Source organism: Sinocyclocheilus anshuiensis, unplaced genomic scaffold (genome assembly GCF_001515605.1).
Source record: "Sinocyclocheilus anshuiensis isolate Anshui unplaced genomic scaffold, SAMN03320099.WGS_v1.1 scaffold218, whole genome shotgun sequence".
NCBI classification, from domain to species: domain Eukaryota; kingdom Metazoa; phylum Chordata; class Actinopteri; order Cypriniformes; family Cyprinidae; genus Sinocyclocheilus; species Sinocyclocheilus anshuiensis.
The window spans coordinates 900837-918704 of NW_015547665.1; the positions used below are offsets into that span (position 1 = coordinate 900837).

General features: G+C 35.7%; 1 protein-coding gene across 1 annotated transcript in view; it reads right to left on the bottom strand.

Annotated features, from left to right (window-relative positions):
* cacna1hb (calcium channel, voltage-dependent, T type, alpha 1H subunit b) overlaps positions 1 to 4297 on the bottom strand; it is a 66487-nt gene extending 62190 nt beyond the window's left edge. The window contains exons 1-2 of the mRNA XM_016504845.1: positions 4186 to 4297; positions 2464 to 2597 (exon numbers count right to left, since the gene is read on the bottom strand). Coding sequence (XP_016360331.1) covers positions 2464 to 2597; positions 4186 to 4278 — 227 coding nt within the window. The 5' untranslated portion in view covers positions 4279 to 4297. The remainder of the gene's footprint in view (positions 1 to 2463; positions 2598 to 4185) is intronic.
* Positions 4298 to 17868: the final 13571 nt, after the last annotated feature.

A 17868-nucleotide genomic window follows, 5' to 3' on the forward strand; every position in this document is an offset into this window, starting at 1 on the left:
TAAATCTCCAGCACGTGCTTTCAGATGGAGCGGCATTTACTACACAGAGCCGTAGATCACTGACAAGCTACACAAAATCGCAGGCGATTTTTTGCATAGCCCTAACAGGAAGATAATTAATATTATGATATTTGAATTAAGATTATTATATCAGTTTTATTTATATGTAATAATAATAATATTAATAATAATAATAAGCATTTCTTCTTATTATCCTTTTTTTTGTGGAAACTGTGATACTTTTTTTCAGGATTCTTTGATGAACAGAACGTTTGAAAGCATATAACAAAACACTGGACAGTTTAAAATGTTTCACAAATGAATCACAAAATTCAAACGTCATGTTTCTACACAGAGACTGAGTTAAAATTAGTGCTGTCAATCGATTAAAAAAATGATCTAATTAAACACACATTTTTTTTCTGAAATGAATTGCGATTAAACATTAAAGTTTTTAAATAAACTTTTATATTGCATTAATTTCACATTCCATCTTCAAATTAATGTAGAAACAGCATAAATACAGTATATTTTTAATATTTGTTTAGTGGCATCTTTTTTATGTCTGAAGGCGAGTATCACTGATACCAATACTACTGATGTCTCTATGAAAATTGTTTTTTTTTCCTAATATTTAACAATTGACCATTCAACATTACAGTAGCTATAATTGAGAGCTATCAATTTTAACATTTATTAGACTTTAAAAAATAACTTCCAATTTAAGTAAACTTAAAACAATATTTCACTTAATAATAAATGTCATATTTAGCTTACCTGTGCCCTTCAGCAAGTAGGAAATATACAGAAATTGAATAAATTTATCAAACACTAAAGCTACAAAAGTGATTGATTTCCTCCTTTTCTTTTGTTCTTTGATTAACAGACATCACAGCAGTTGGGTTATTAAGTTATTTTGGCTGCTTTAAGATCTGCCGCTGCTGAACATGACGCGGATCTGACACGCATCGTATTTTCTCACAACTCTTTACCTTTTCTGACCCACTTCAGGTCTTAAAGTCTGTACTAATGAGCTGACGAGTTGAATCGGGTGTGTTAGATGAGGGAGACAGTGCTGGGCTGCTCCACGACAGTTTTGAAAACCACTGCATTTCAGAGACATGTTCTTAAATCTGACTCATATTTAACAAATACTTACAAGCACAGTTTTAAGGCAGCTTTAATCACCTTTTTGGCAACTTCATGATTTAACTGACGAAATAACTACCACATTGCATGCTCGTAGTTTCATTTGCGCTTTAATATGATATAGTGTTTTAATATAATACAGCATGCACCGCCATATTTGTCTGTGCATTTGAAGAGCACGTGCTACGAGCACAGTATAATGGCTGACAGAACAGGAAAATTGTTTTTTACTGACATTTGGCCTGACAACATCTCATCTGACCACAGTTCACTATTGTTCTACTGAAGCTCCCTCGTCACCTACACCTTTTCTGCACTCATTTGACTAGCGCCTGGTGCTGAGGTGAAGTTGGAGTGTGCGTTTGAAAAGTCTCCCATTTGATGTGATCGTAAATACGTTCTGCGTCTAAATAAACGCAATTCTTGTCAAAAAAAAAAAAGAGACAGAAGCAGCAGTTGTGAGTGGGGTGGCCAACACTAGCTCCGCCCCTGCATAAATTGCATTAAATATTTTTAACGTGTTAAACTGAAAAAATTAATCGCATGCGTTAACTCGCTAATTTTGACAGCACTAGTTAAAATGTCTCTTTCTTGCTCTTGCACTCACATGTTGTGTGATGATCCCTAAATGACACAACATGGGAAAATGTAATGTTACTAAATTGATTCAGAATCATATGTTCACCCTGCTAAAAAGGTGACGCATAGGCCAACATGAATGTCTATGCTATTTATACCGCTTAGTGTTGTTTTTGTCCTGTTATAGGCATACTTTTCATCTGACTGACCAGCATTATAGCATGAAGGAGATTTACTAAGGAAGTCTAGCTGGTTAAACTAGTAAAGAAGCCTGAAGCATCCCAAAATGGTTCAGGAATGTATTACCTTTGTCCGAATTAATGACCAACTTGTTCCTTCTTCACTCACACAAGAGCACATTACCGTTTTAATGAGTTTTAATGACTGATCAGGCACTTTAGGTTGAGCTGACTTTTGGACAAAGAGGATAACTACAAATCACTCTGTCAATGACAGCGCAAGTGACAAGAGAGACAAGATACAGACACAGAGACGCTTGCCTGGTGGTAATTGTCATTCATGAGCTTAGCTGTGACACATCGACTTGACATTAGAACTTGACCTGACATTAAAACTGGATTTGACATTAAACAAATACACACACGCACACACATACACAGGCATTGTAATAGTTAAGAGTTTACTGACTCATGAAATTCTAGGAATCGCACACTAATAGTTGACGTTTTAGATTTTCGGAGCGTGGCACTCTCAGCTTTGTGATTTGTCACTCACCCAGCCATGACGATAAAGAGGTCAAGGCGGTTCCAGGTGTCGCCAAGGTAACATTTCGGACCAAATATACCCAAGGCCACCATTTTAACCACCATCTCCACAGCAAAGAATGCAAAGATGAAGTCATCGAAGGCCTGTGGAGAGAAAAACCACAGATTGCTCATGAATACATTACACTAAAAAAGTGAAACAGCAGTGTCCTTTCATTTAAAGTACATTTTTAATCCTGTTTCATTTAGTTTGCCTAAAAGCAAACAACACTTCCCATTTAAATATTTTTTTAGGTTTATCCTATGTGAAAATTATACTTTCATATTACAAATGAAGTTGTAAAAAGCCAAAAAAATATTATAGTGACCTACTTTAAGTGACATTTTTATATTAGTCTATCGAAAATCTGTATTGTTAGTACACAACAGAATAATATAATCATATTTTAAAAAGACATCACAGTAAACAGTTGTCTTTAGCTGCAGTAAGTAAACTAAATGAAACATTGACTAACAAAATATCTTTAGTTTTATCTTAGGTGAAAGGTCTACTTTCATATTATAGTTAATTTAGTTTGTGTAACTATTTTGGGATTTTTTTTAACAGCAAATGTCTGAAAATGCTTCAGTGGATGCAGAAAATATTTGAGACGTTTGGACACCTAAAAATGAATTAATTTCATAAAATATCTATGCAAGTGGCATATGCAAATAAATAATCTAAGTTCACTTTTCTAAACCATTTTTTATCATTTGCTTTCAACTAACTGATCCCAAGGTGGTATTAGCGGATGTTTGAAGTCGGTTCCCCTCAAGTTCCCACAGGTGTCCTAGCAGAGCAACCATAGGTTTGTCTCCTAATTGATCTCATTTAAAGCAGCTCTTGTGTAGAAAATTCATCGCCTTCAACAATACATTTCAAGACAATCTCTGTCGGACTTCAAATCGCCTGTTGTTAGCAACGTTCCCTTTATTATGCAGAATCCACAGGTTATTTGCAAGTTGTTATGGAGAGATTAGAGATGCATATTTTTCTGAGTCTGTGGCTGATGCTTCATGGTGTCTTTGAGGGTTTCTGTCAAAACTGATAGTATATAATATAATATTTAATATTTAATATAATATTTAACTTTTTATTTCTGATGATTGTGCTTCAAAATTGATAAAAGTTGTGTTTATTTGTGAAGATTATAATGATGAACAAAACATAAAAGAATCATAAACTTTTGTTGGTCACAAAGCTTATTTCTGCAATAATCCAAAAGCCAATGGAAAAATCCTACTGGGTTTTTGACGAGGGAACGAGGGTGATAGGGAAGCTTGTTTCCACCATGGGAAAACAAAGAAAAGTTTTTTTTTAATTATTATAATTGCAAGATATAAACTCAGAATTGCAAAATATAAATGCAGAACTGTGAGATAAAATACAAAAATACATCATCACTGCAGCATTTTAATGTTTTATTTATTTTTTGCTTGAAATGTGCATTTCTGCTATAATTATGCAAATACCACTTAATTTGATATTTTGTTTTTATTTTGTTAATCCAATAGAACATTTTAAATGTGGCTTAAATGTCTAATTCGTCAGGCCACTGTTTGTATTTTTACTTGTATGCTTTTGTCTTTAATTGCTTTTCCCCAACCAAGTCAATCAAGGTAAAATCAAAGAATCACAGAGATTAAAGTCTTTAGTTAATCAATCCACGAGTGTTATGTAAGTGTGTGTTACCTGCAGGATGCTGCACCTGTCAGTGTTGCACTCCAGGTCTTGGCAGGGCTGGAACATGCCGAGCGTGACGCAGTTCAGCAGAATCACCAGCATGCTGACACGCTCAAACCACGTAGAGCTCTAGTTAAGGTAAATACAACTCACAACAAAATCAAGTTCAAACATTCCTTTTATATTCAGCAGTCATTTGTTTTTAGTGTCAGAACTTTCTGAAATAAGCAGTAAAAATAATAGACTATTCATTTTTTTTTAGTATATTACCAACCATGAAGAAAAAGGAAAGGGGCTTTAAATAAAACCTGTTTATCTAAATATAACACTTTTATTTACTCTTGATTTTGGGGTCTTTCTTGAGTAAAATGGAGTGTTTTAATACAGTTTAGCCTTTCAAAGCAAAATATACATTATTGTTCAAAAGTTTGGGGCCAGTAAGATTTTTTAATAATTAAATTAAATTAAATTCTTTAAAAAAATCTTAGCCCAAAATTTCAAACAGTAGTGTATAATAGAGAATAGAAGAAACAGAGTAAAACAGAGTCGAGAAGAGAAAGACTCAGTTACATTACATAATTATATTAATTTCATGCTTGCATAACTTGCATCATAACACTTATACTGTACTGTATTCTATTTGGAGAAATGCTGCTATATTTCCCCATGAACAGCTAACAGAATAGAATAGATTAGAATAGAATAACATAGCATAGCATAGCATAGCACAGAATTGAATAGAACAGAATAGAATGCCTTTTTAACACAGAACTATAAAATCAGGTGGTGAAATGGATGGAACTGAGCATGAATAATGTAAGACATTTGTAGATTAATAATTGATTTTGTTCTCAAGAAGGCTGAAATAATAGAATTTGGATTACTTAAAAACCCACCATAATGTTTTAATAAAACGTCTATTTTAATATGCTCAATTCCTGTTTGTGACCATTAACCATACAACTTAATAAAATGCAATAAAGCCATTTTGTTTTCATAAGGGTCTAATTAAAAACTGCAATTACATTTTCACATTACAGTGCACTGATCTACACACATACCTGCCACTGTAAAGGCAAACTCAGCCCCACAGGCACCACGATCAGACCAACCACTTTACCTCAGTAATCATAAACATGCCACAGCACACACCATCTCAATCACCACGGTAAATCCTGCAATTATCCTCATTTACATCAGGATACACCACACCACATTTACAACCTGATCAGGATTTAAAAAGCTTCTTTAAACCGTTAAGACGATATCTATCTTCGTCTCAGAGCAGCATTAATAGATGAGAGGGATGTGATCAGGCCCCTGCTGTTTCCTCAGGTCTGTGTCTTAGCAAAACCCTTCTGGAATTCCAGCAGACTTCCCTCTCGCTATAAACTGGGACAGCATTCCCCTCATCAAACATTTATCCAGAGCCTACACTAATGCATACAGACAACTCAGGTAACATTCATGCCACTTCAGCTGAAGATAATGATGAAGGTGATAGAGAACAGAAATAGGATGAATAAGGTGATGGAAATCTTTTAAAATCATTTGATCATGCACAAACCAGTGTTGGTGAGTAACTAATTGAAAAATAAAGACGTTCTTTCTTCTGTGGAACACAAAAGAAAATTATTTTGAAATGTGGCTCTCTTTTTTGGCCATACCGTGAAAGTCAGTGGGGTCCGATGTTTTTTTGAAGCTGATTTTCATTATATAGTCTAAAAAGATATATTTGTGTTCCGCAGAAGAGAGAATGTCAGAAGACCTCATTTTCATTTTTGGGCAAACTATCCCTACTTTAAATTATGTGTAGCTTGTAGCACAACGAACTATAGTTTTTTCAGGCACTGGTAAATTTTGAGATTGTGGGCTATTTTGCATCCATATGTGCTCTTCATTTAGGTGGAGCGTGTGTAAGGCTGGATAAGGCTTAGCCTTCCCTTGGCCACGTGTCGGAAATTAACGAGGTCTTGGGGCAAAAATTCCACCTTATGAATGCAATGGCCAATCAATTAGTCATCACTAAAACACTGGAGTTTATTCAGCAAGTGCTCACTGACAAAATTCTGCACTCTCGCGCTGCCACTGTAAAGGCAAACTCAGCCCCACAGGCACCACGATCAGACCAACCACTTTACCTCAGTAATCATAAACATGCCACAGCACACACCATCTCAATCACCACGGTAAATCCTGCAATTATCCTCATTTACATCAGGATACACCACACCACATTTACAACCTGATCAGGATTTAAAAAGCTTCTTTAAACCGTTAAGACGATATCTATCTTCGTCTCAGAGCAGCATTAATAGATGAGAGGGATGTGATCAGGCCCCTGCTGTTTCCTCAGGTCTGTGTCTTAGCAAAACCCTTCTGGAATTCCAGCAGACTTCCCTCTCGCTATAAACTGGGACAGCATTCCCCTCATCAAACATTTATCCAGAGCCTACACTAATGCATACAGACAACTCAGGTAACATTCATGCCACTTCAGCTGAAGATAATGATGAAGGTGATAGAGAACAGAAATAGGATGAATAAGGTGATGGAAATCTTTTAAAATCATTTGATCATGCACAAACCAGTGTTGGTGAGTAACTAATTGAAAAATAAAGACGTTCTTTCTTCTGTGGAACACAAAAGAAAATTATTTTGAAATGTGGCTCTCTTTTTTGGCCATACCGTGAAAGTCAGTGGGGTCCGATGTTTTTTTGAAGCTGATTTTCATTATATAGTCTAAAAAGATATATTTGTGTTCCGCAGAAGAGAGAATGTCAGAAGACCTCATTTTCATTTTTGGGCAAACTATCCCTACTTTAAATTATGTGTAGCTTGTAGCACAACGAACTATAGTTTTTTCAGGCACTGGTAAATTTTGAGATTGTGGGCTATTTTGCATCCATATGTGCTCTTCATTTAGGTGGAGCGTGTGTAAGGCTGGATAAGGCTTAGCCTTCCCTTGGCCACGTGTCGGAAATTAACGAGGTCTTGGGGCAAAAATTCCACCTTATGAATGCAATGGCCAATCAATTAGTCATCACTAAAACACTGGAGTTTATTCAGCAAGTGCTCACTGACAAAATTCTGCACTCTCGCGACTTCTATCATCATAAACAACAGAGTGCAGATGTACGTGTGGTGAAAGAGATTAATTTTACATTGTAGACAGCTTCATTGATTATAACTTTTTTAGAGTGTTTAAACTTGCGTTAGATTGAAGTCAAAGATGATGTTTTTTGATAATGCAAATGTTCTTTGCCTGCTTTCTGTGTATTATTTATTCGCTGTTTTATAACCGTAAAAATATAATCATTATAATTAGTAAATTACAATGTTTTTTATTAAATTGTGATCATGTTAGATACAAATTCAGTCATATGCTATTAAAAATATGTTATGACACCCAAATATCTGGTACTTGAAGTTGCCTAAAAAGGTTTATGATGTGCTGACATTAGGATACTTTCACCCTTACCCGGGAGTTGGTTCACCCTCCGCCTATGTTGAATGAAAACACTGAAAATACACATTTAAGTGTTTATTTTATATCTATTTGCATCTGTAGATCACAATACATATTTTTAAATTCTCAAAATGAGTTTTTTCTCCTGCACTGAGCCAGAAATCTCCACTTCAGTAGCACTAACATACACCAAACTGAAGGTTTTAACAGAAGGGGTTGTTCATTCATCTGATTAATGTAATATTTATTTGTAAAAATATGGTGATGTGATATATATATATATATACTGTATATATCACATCACCATATTATATTATATATATATTATATACAGTGCACAGCATAAATGAGTACACCCCCTCTGATTAAATATAAAAGATGTATTTTCTTAATGTTAAAAAGGGGAGGGTAGCATCTTCAGTTTCAGGTTTTTGTATTACATCACACAGTGGTGTGTGAATTCATGACAGCGTTGATAAAGTACAACTCCGTCACACCTTCAGCACTCATACATCCTTTTAGAAGAGCTTTACTACCACTGAACGTCACTGTGAGAACCAGGCACTTCTCGCTATACTCCTCCTCTAGCAACACCAGAACATTTTGGATGCTGTTAGATCCGAAATGATTGAATTGGTCTCTTGAGACCAGAGTATGCATGTCACTTCTGCAGGCTGCGTCATACTCTGTGAGATAAAGTGTCACTCTTTTCAGAAGAGCTTTACTACCACTGAACGTCACTGTGGGAACCAGGCACTTCTCTCTGTACTCCTCCTCTAGCAACACCAGAACATTTTGGATGCTGTCAGATCCGAAATGATTGAATTGGTCTCATGAGACCAGAGTATGGATTCCCAGAAGTCTATATTTTGTAAATATGGGCCTTGGAAAAAGCTAAATGAGTTTATTGTGCTTTGGCTACAGTCGGTAGTTCTGGTGTGGATAAACAACCATGCATGTCACTTCTGCATGTTGCATCTTACTCTGTGAGATACAGTGTCACTCTTTTCACAGCTTTTGCCGGCTCTGAGACACTTTCACAGTGTTTCTCCTGCTCTTTTTCTAGCAAAAACTCACTCATCACTAAATGAAAGCTTAAAGTGAAGACCTGATTATTTCAGGGGCCTTTTCACAAGTCCATTGTTTTTGAATTTCTGTGTTACTTTGGCTATATTTTCACACTTAAAACAATAATTTGTTATTCCTCTTGTACAATTGTCCTCTTTTATGCTAAGAAATAAATCTCCTGACAGTTCTCTCTCAAGTGGTTTCATTGTTGTCAGGATTAAGTCTGAGTATGATTCAGTGGGCCATATAACACTTAATTATCAAGAAATTACTTACCTTTAACAGTTTTGGTTCAACATACTTACCTGTTGATCAATACTTGCCTTAACCTTACACCAGGATTTTTTATTTTTTTTAGTTTTATTTAGTAACTTTCAGGAGGGTGTACTCATTTTTGCAACACAACATTTCATCACTTTGATAAGAAAATTTTATTTTCTTGAATAATTTTAACATTCTTCTTTGGTAACTGATCAAGCAGACTTGCTGGAATATTATATCTCTAAAAAATGTAGACTTCTTCTAAGCAAAGAGTAATTGCTGAATTTGTTAAGTTTCAGAGGGGGTGTACTCATTTATGCTGTGCACTGTATATGGATGGATGTTGACAATATTTTCTGACTTGATAAAAAGAGACATCCCAAAAAGAAAATTGTAACTAACCTTTTTCAATGTTCAGATTTCTGTTCTCGAAATGTGAGCATATGTAATAGATAACGCCTTATTTGCAAATTTCAGAACATTTTTAATACAAAGCAATTGTCTTAACGTACTGTGATTAATCAACTGGGGAATGTACAGTGATATCTAGTGCTTAAAATTTTGACCCTACAGATTATTCACCTGTAGCGTCTTGCCTTAAATAGCACTGACATGCATATACACAGATATGCTTTAGTCCAGAGCCTCAAAATGCCAAATGAAAGCCTGGAGTACTCTGTCATAACGCATTTAAAAATTAGCAACTCACTATCGCATCAAATTAGTGGAATTCTAAGTCATGTACTCCTAGACTTCTGCATAGAATAGTGCAGAAGGCATCAGTGTGTAATGATTGAAAACACAGATATGAGATTTTTTGAGATCTCCAGGGCCTAATGTGCTGGAAACACAATGATTTGGTTCCGGGCAATATAGTCATAACCCCATTCCTCCAGGAATGCTACAGCACAAACTGAAAAGCTTATTTCATAGTGCACAGAATTTTTCATACAAACTGTTTTCAACATTGATCATAATAAATGTTTCTTGAGCAGCAAATCATCATATTACAATGATTTCTGAAGGATTATGTGACACTGAAGACTGGAGTAATGATGCTCTTGGTGAGCATAAGTGACTTCTTTTTAAAAACATTAAAAACACTTACTGACCCCAACATTTTGAAATGCAGTGTATATGAATCCAGTCAAATGGAAACCGATTTGGTATTCATCATTATTTATTGACACATCTAAGACAGTGGATTCTGGGAAGAACTAGGACTGTGCATGTGCAGACAGTGTGTAATCGCTGCATGTGGGTTGATCGTATTTGTCTAAAGCTTATTTTTATCTTCTTGAGGTGCATCTGAATCCAAACATAAACAAAACGTACGTACTGTACACACACCGTGCATGCTCATTATCCTGATTACTCCATCAATCCATTATACACAACTGTTTCTATGGATTCTTAGTAACAGTTTGGTGGCTTTTGATGTGAAGTGAAGAAAAAGACGGCAGAAAAAAAAGCAAGGGATCAGAGGGATTCATGCACTTCAACTCAACATATTTAAAAGGTAATTTGGTAACACTTTATAATAACTTCCATTAATAAATAATTAACAAACATTATATAATGCTTAATGGGCCATTAGTTAATATATATTCAAATAGTTAGAAACGTTAGATAATGTGCTTGTTAATGTGTGCTAATAAACTTATTAAAAATCATTATTTCATGTAAGTTAAAATGATTACAAATGCCATTAAACTTTCAATTCCATATGATCAAGCACTTATTGAAAATCTACAAATGATTTTAACAGATGTTATAAAATGATTAAAAGCTTGTGTTAATGCACAACACTTTAGCTGCTATTGAGGTGTGATACGGGTAAGGTTAGGGACAGATTTGGTGGTATAGGTAGGTTTAAGGGTTGGTCAAAGGGTCAACAGTGTATAGGGGTCAATTTGATTATTATAAGGGAACACGGTTGATAAATGAACAAGTATTTTCTTTTAAAACATTATTTGTTTACCCCTGTTTATTTATGATTCAAGGAATATCCTGTTTAATGATATACTGTAGAGTATACTAATGTGAGTGTTCAGGCAATAAAAACATTTTTTGCACCAAAATTACAATCTGTTATGTCTTTAGCAAGCACTTAGCTAAACTTAACCAGCCACCCTTTACACAAACCTTGTTACATAAGTCCAATGCACATAAAGATACTAAATGATAAGTAATCGTTTATAAACATTTACAAATGATGAATAGTTTAAACTTTAGATTGACTACTGCAAAAACATGAACAAATGATTTATAAATTAGTAAAGATGTGTGAATAGGGTAAATTCAGGTCTTTCGGAACACTTTTTGCCATTGAGATGACTGCTCATAAAGGTATTAATGATTAGTAAACATTTATAAACATTTGCAAATGATGAATAGTTTACACTTTAGATTGGGTTGGGTACTGTGAAAACATGAACAGATATTTAGTAGATTATTTGTTAAGATGTGTAAATAGAGGTCTACACAACAAACCAAGACCAACAAATGAAGATCATATGAACTGAAAGTTTACGGATATTTGTAAGCATATAGATAGATAGATAGATAGATAGATAGTAAAGTTGACTTATTGACAAATCATAACAAATGATTATGCCATATAACTGTTTAGTTATAAATTATCTGGTTAGCTGTTATGAATCTGCTTACTGTATCCATTATCAATCATATGAGTGATATTTTAATTGTTTTTATAGTATGATCATGCAGAGTTGACATGATTTGTGGTTACCGAAGCAAGTAATACAATTTACTGGGCCATTACCTGTGGTGTAATGCATCATATACAGTACACGTTCATATTTTGCACGCGGGGATCTTACTCAGTGTGTTTATTAGCAGAACTAAAGCCTTTCCTGGGGACATAAATATCATTTTAAGTGTTAAATCATAATAAGTATGTGGAATTAGTTGGTGTTTATAAGAGACAGGAGAGCAGAAAGGCCAGTGGATAGAGAAAGGACAGACACAAAGGAGAGAAAGAGAGAGAGAGGAAAAGACAGATAAAGCGACTGAGATCAAGAGCCAGACAAAACTGAGACTGAAAAAATGAGAGCAATTAGGGTAGCTTCCGATTCTCGTGTTACCATGGGAACCTCCCACTAGAACTTCGTGGGAAAGAGCAGTTTCACTCCCCTAGGAGACACGGACACACACGCGCTTATGAATTTTAATAAAGCAACATGAACCTCTGAACTGCGCCTGTCACGTTGAGTTCCAAAGAAGGTTTTAGGAGAAAAAGATCAAACACAAAAATGCATCTAAGTGAAATTCTGCTGGGAATGACATGGCGAACAAGATTAATTACTTGACTTGAATAATTAGAACAACTAAGAATAATTATCCAAGTTGATAAGATTTTCTCTTTTTAATGTTAAGTTTTCATTATTGGGATTTCCAGCAATTTAATGTATGCCTCCTCAGAATGTTTTTTTTTTTTTGTCACAACGACACATTTCCTCAGGAGAGGAAAATCGTTAAGCGCTTGTACACAATAAACTCCTGGTCAATTATGTGCAATCTTTTTGAAGTATATTTTAAAGTAAACTAAATTTGACTGAAATAAAGTATAAAAAAACTTATTTCAGCTAGTTGCCAAGGTAACATTTCTCATTTTATTTTAATTTAGTTTAACTTGATGTACTAAAATAAATAAACTAAAACTGAAACGAATATTAATAAAAACCACACACACACACACACACACACACACACACATATAAACAAATATATACATATATAAACAAATATATATATATATATATATATATATATATATATATATATATAAACAAAACCTACTTGAAATGACAAAACCACACAACAAAATTACCAAAACTTTGAACTAAAATGAAAATGAAAAATATGAAAATAAAAACTGATTACAAATTCTAATAAAAACATAATTGTATCTCAATTATACTAAAATAACAGTGTCTACGTCTATTAGCTTTGAAGCACATATTTCATGACAGCACTGTACTTTTTAAAGACCCACTAGTGAAAGTTTTTAACTTAGTTTATTTGTCTATCTTCTACCAAAGACAGTCTCAAAAATGCGGGTTGAAACAGCCTCTGATTAATACTGTCACAAACTTGTAACCAATCCAGTCAGCTAGTGGGATGCTTTTCATATCGGTAGCTCTCTGAGAACGGGAACATGATTTGTGTAACATGCTCCCAGAGATCCCCTGCGAAGACCTCGTCACCTCGACGACCATCAGCACAAGACCATGGGAACCAGAAAAGTCCTCTGCACAATCTGACCTGTGTTGCAGCCTGGAATTAAACCACGCCTTGCTGGTTTCATCTGGAGAACTGGCCCCCCTGACTGAGCCTGGTTTCTCCCAAGGTTTTGCAGGGGGACTTTAACTGTTAAGGATGATGCATAATAAACCATAAATACTACTGATGTTTTAATATGCGACCAGGTGATCGCATCACAGAAAAATGAGTCACTGGTGTCCCAATGTTTAGAAACATTGATTCACAACATAGGGAGCAGAATGAGACCCAGCAGTTATTTTCCAAGAAAACAGACCAAAAATATCAATGACTCGTCTCGCTCTCAGGAGCATATACAAATATTTGTCCAATAAAATGCTCTCTAGAATGAGAATGTCTCTTCGCCTTCTGACTAGCATTATTAGCAAGTAGCAAATCAAAGTTCATGGCTGTGGTGTAAACAAAAACTTCCTGTTTCAATAGGAAATACATAAACACAGGAAAGAAAACTGCGCTTTTCAAACCATTTCATGATGCTTTTAATAAATGTATCCATTTAATTAAAATATATATTGCATTTTATAAACATTATACTTTATATCTTTAACAACATTAAGTAAATAAATAATTTATTGTATTTAAATAATTAAAATAATAATATTTAAGAATAATAAGGATAAGAATCATTTTTATTTTTGAAGATTAAAAAAGATATTTTCTATGGATGCAATGCCGAACTTATACGTCATCCCCCCGGAACTGCTTCCGTTTACAACAGTGAGCGCAAGCTAGATTAAATTGATTATTACGTTTTAAATATGGTTATTTTTCTTACAAAAACGCATCGATTCGCTACAGGAGGCCTTTGTTCACCCCCCAAAGCCGTGTGAGACACTTTATTTTATGGATGGGCGCTTTTTATTTCACTTCTTTTGGACTGAAGCACTGCAACACCTGCTGACTGCAGTGATAGAGCTTGGAATAGCCAAGACAATTTTTTATGTAACTCCAACTGGATTACATAAAATGGATTCGATGCACCTAGGATGCCTCGGGGGTGAATAAAACACAGCCTAATTTTCATTTTTGGGTGAACTAACCCTTTAACATTATATTAATTACATACATGTACCTCATAGACATCCTTAATCTCTAAAAATTCCATTCTACTCTCTGTTGTTCTCTGTTGTCGGTATTTCTTTGTCTGGACACAGCACTGTTCATGCTGTGTGGTATCGGTTTTTGGTATCGGAGCGTTTTAATGAGTAGCCTACGAGTACAAGAGCGCCATATCGGGGCTGATACCGATAATGATACCGATATCGGTATCAGTGCATCCCTAGCAAAAACACATCGTCACATTGTGTATTGAATCTCTTCCATGGCTAACAGAACACATGATGTGTGCTGAGTGTTCTGACAGTGGCAAAGCGGCTCTGATTCTGCATTCATTTACACAAAACCAAAGTTTAAAACCTAAACCTGTACCTGAAACTTTGCTTCTTGTGCTGCCTTGCAAACACCACCATTTCTTTCAGTAAATGCAAGTCTACTCTTTATTATATTACAGATAACATGCCTTTATTAGTGTAACATGCCTCTACAACACAGAATCTTTGCCAGATGTGACTCTGTATACAAACAGGATATTACATAAAAAAACTCAAGACAATATTCTTCAATATTATTAATATCCTATGCTTTTAAAATTGAGTTGAGGTTGTCAAACATATCCTATAAGTTCTCTAAATAAAAACCCAACTCAAACTGACGCAGTGAAGCCATTTCAAATGTGTGTGTGCCTTACAATAGTTTATAAAAGTGCTTACTATTGCTACTTTCCTTGCATAGGAAAGTCACGATGCATAGAGGGGGATTTAACCACACTTCAGTGTTTTGTTGATGCAAACTCGCTTACAAACCCAGAAAAGCAAGATATCACATATACTTTGTGCTCCCATACATCATGCTGCATTGCAGTAACACTCCTAATGCGGACCCAAAGGTTTTGGACGTCACACACATATATACACCCTTCATTAGAGGACAGCAGGACAAAGGAACGCCCCTCAAACTTGCTCTGGCGCTCAGGGGTCAAGCTAGAGGGGGCTGATGGATTGGATTGGGCAAGCGGATAGCGATCACATCTGTCATACGTACACCCATTAGACACAGAACACACCCACACTCACAATCACACACATATTTCGTAATCATATCAAAAGTGCATTAGAGAGTGTAAGAAGTGCAAATAGAAAGTAAAAAGAGATTGTTGTAACTGCGGATAAATTTAATTACTCTCATATGGGTGGGTGAGAAAATGATAAGGATGTTCAATTTTTTAACTGTTCCTTAAATAATGAGAGTAAGTAAAAGAACAAACTAAAATAGGACTAAAACAGCTGCATGTGTATGAATATATTCAGAGAAACACGCATTCATCCAGTGTCTGAACTCTGAACATGTATGTGATCTGGTTTCCTCAGAGTTGTTCTAGTGTAAGTAAAAATCCTCTCAATAACAATGAGTAAATAATTCAGACAGACTGCATGAGAGAGAAAGAGTGGAGAGAGAGAAGTGGAAGAGAGTATTTTACTACCGTCAGGTCATGAAGCAAAATGGAACTGTAAAATCTTCACTAGGGAAATGCAAAGTTTCTTGGCAATACTTTTGTGAGAGAACGCAAATGTTTTACAACAGAACACAATACTTTTGAGAGAGAATGCAACGATTTTGGGGAATACAATAATTTTGCGAGATAATGTAAACTGAATGCAATACTTTTGTGTAAGAATGTAAAGTTTCCTGGGAGAATGCAATATCTTTGAAAGAGAATGCAAATGTTTTGCAAGAAAGCGTAATACTTTTGCGAGACAATGCAAAGATTTTGGGGAACACAATAATTTTGCAAGATAATGTAAATGTTTTGCAAGAGAACGCAATACTTTGAATGAACCAAGTGACTAGAGGTCGACCGATACTGGATTTTGGCGATACCGATAGCTAGGTTGGACCACACTGGCCGATACCGATTAATTAACCAATAAATAAATTAATTAATTCCATTTTTAAAATGGATACTGAACAAAAACTAAAATAATGCTTTATTTAAAAAAACAGTACTGAACCATACTAGTAGTAGTAGGCCTAGTAGTAGTAGTAGTAATAATAATAATAGTAGTAAATGTTGAAATTAGCACACTCTAACAAGGAACAATACTTTCATTACACAGCTTTCATCTTAATGTTACAAATGACTTATTTTAAAGTGTTACCATTTTAACAGTCATGCTTAAGATGCATATCTTTAAATATATACACAAAGGCCATAGCATGAAAATTATATACATATGGATATTGTATGTATACTCTCACACTTTAACTGCTTCTATTCTTGAACACTTGATGATTATCTAATCAAAATAAAAGCGCAGGCCTGGGTCTAGGTGAACTCACCGATATCACACACACTCCGGACGCGTCGCGTTCAACTCGAGCAGCGGTCTAAAACAGCTTATTTAATCACCAAACAGACACAAGTTTACTTCAAGAATGAACAATGAGGCATAGATGAGTTTGAAGTTCGGTGTTTAAAAAACGGAGCAAACGGTAAGAGAAAGTGCAATCTATATCTCTATAAATTAAGCATACAGACTTTATTAGAGCCACAGAAAGACAAACGTTTCGCTGAAAAGGCACAATACACAATTCATTATGTATACATTAACAACGATTCGGGACAAATATAATGTAATTTAATGGAAAACTATGTGAATGGCGCTCTGTGGCGTGGCAGGATTTTCTGTCGGCTGCATTTTGACCCAAAACTCATTTTTAAAGATTTTTTAAAGATCGAGCGTTGATCATTATGTTATGAGACTTTTTTACTTTTGTCACACTTGAACCGGGAATACATGAAAAAAAAAATTGTACTACCAAGTCCCTGCCTGTGTGTGTAGCAGATGAGCACATCACGAAGAGCGAACTTGGGAACCTGGGGTAGATTCCAGGTCTAGGTAATAGAAGCGGACAAAAGTGTGCGGAGAGGACCAGCCCGCCGCAGCACAAATGTCCAGAGGACCGAGAAAAGAACGAGCCCGTCTCGGATCCATCTGCTAAATCCACCTGCGATCCCCACGACAACAGTCTACGCCGTGCCTCGGCAACAGCGGGACCGCTGCCAATGCGCAGCGAGAGTAACTCGCAGTGATGACAATCAGCTCCTCGAAAGCTGACCGTGCATGCTTCGCTCCTAAACAAACAACACACAGTTCGTGTGTATCCCCCGCTGCCAGATAGCGTGGGCAGGGAGGCACACAACGTCTGTAATGCCGTTTGTTCGCCATAGATATTAGTTTAGACTTTGATATATTCTTTTGAATGCTTGTGGACTGACAAACAACAGTCAACAGTAAAAAACATACACAGAGCGCTACTGAAGAGCAGAAGCTAATTTGCACTCTGCCGGATGCGTTTTGCGTTTTCCTGGCGCTCACGTCACCCCGCTCGTGACGTCTCGGTGATCCATTGGACTGATTTTACACGTGCTTCAGAACGCGGTCACGCAAGGGCGTTCCCAAAACTACTTCGACGCAGCGTCTCGTTCCCTCGGGGAACCATGGTTACATACGTAACCTAGAGACGTTAGT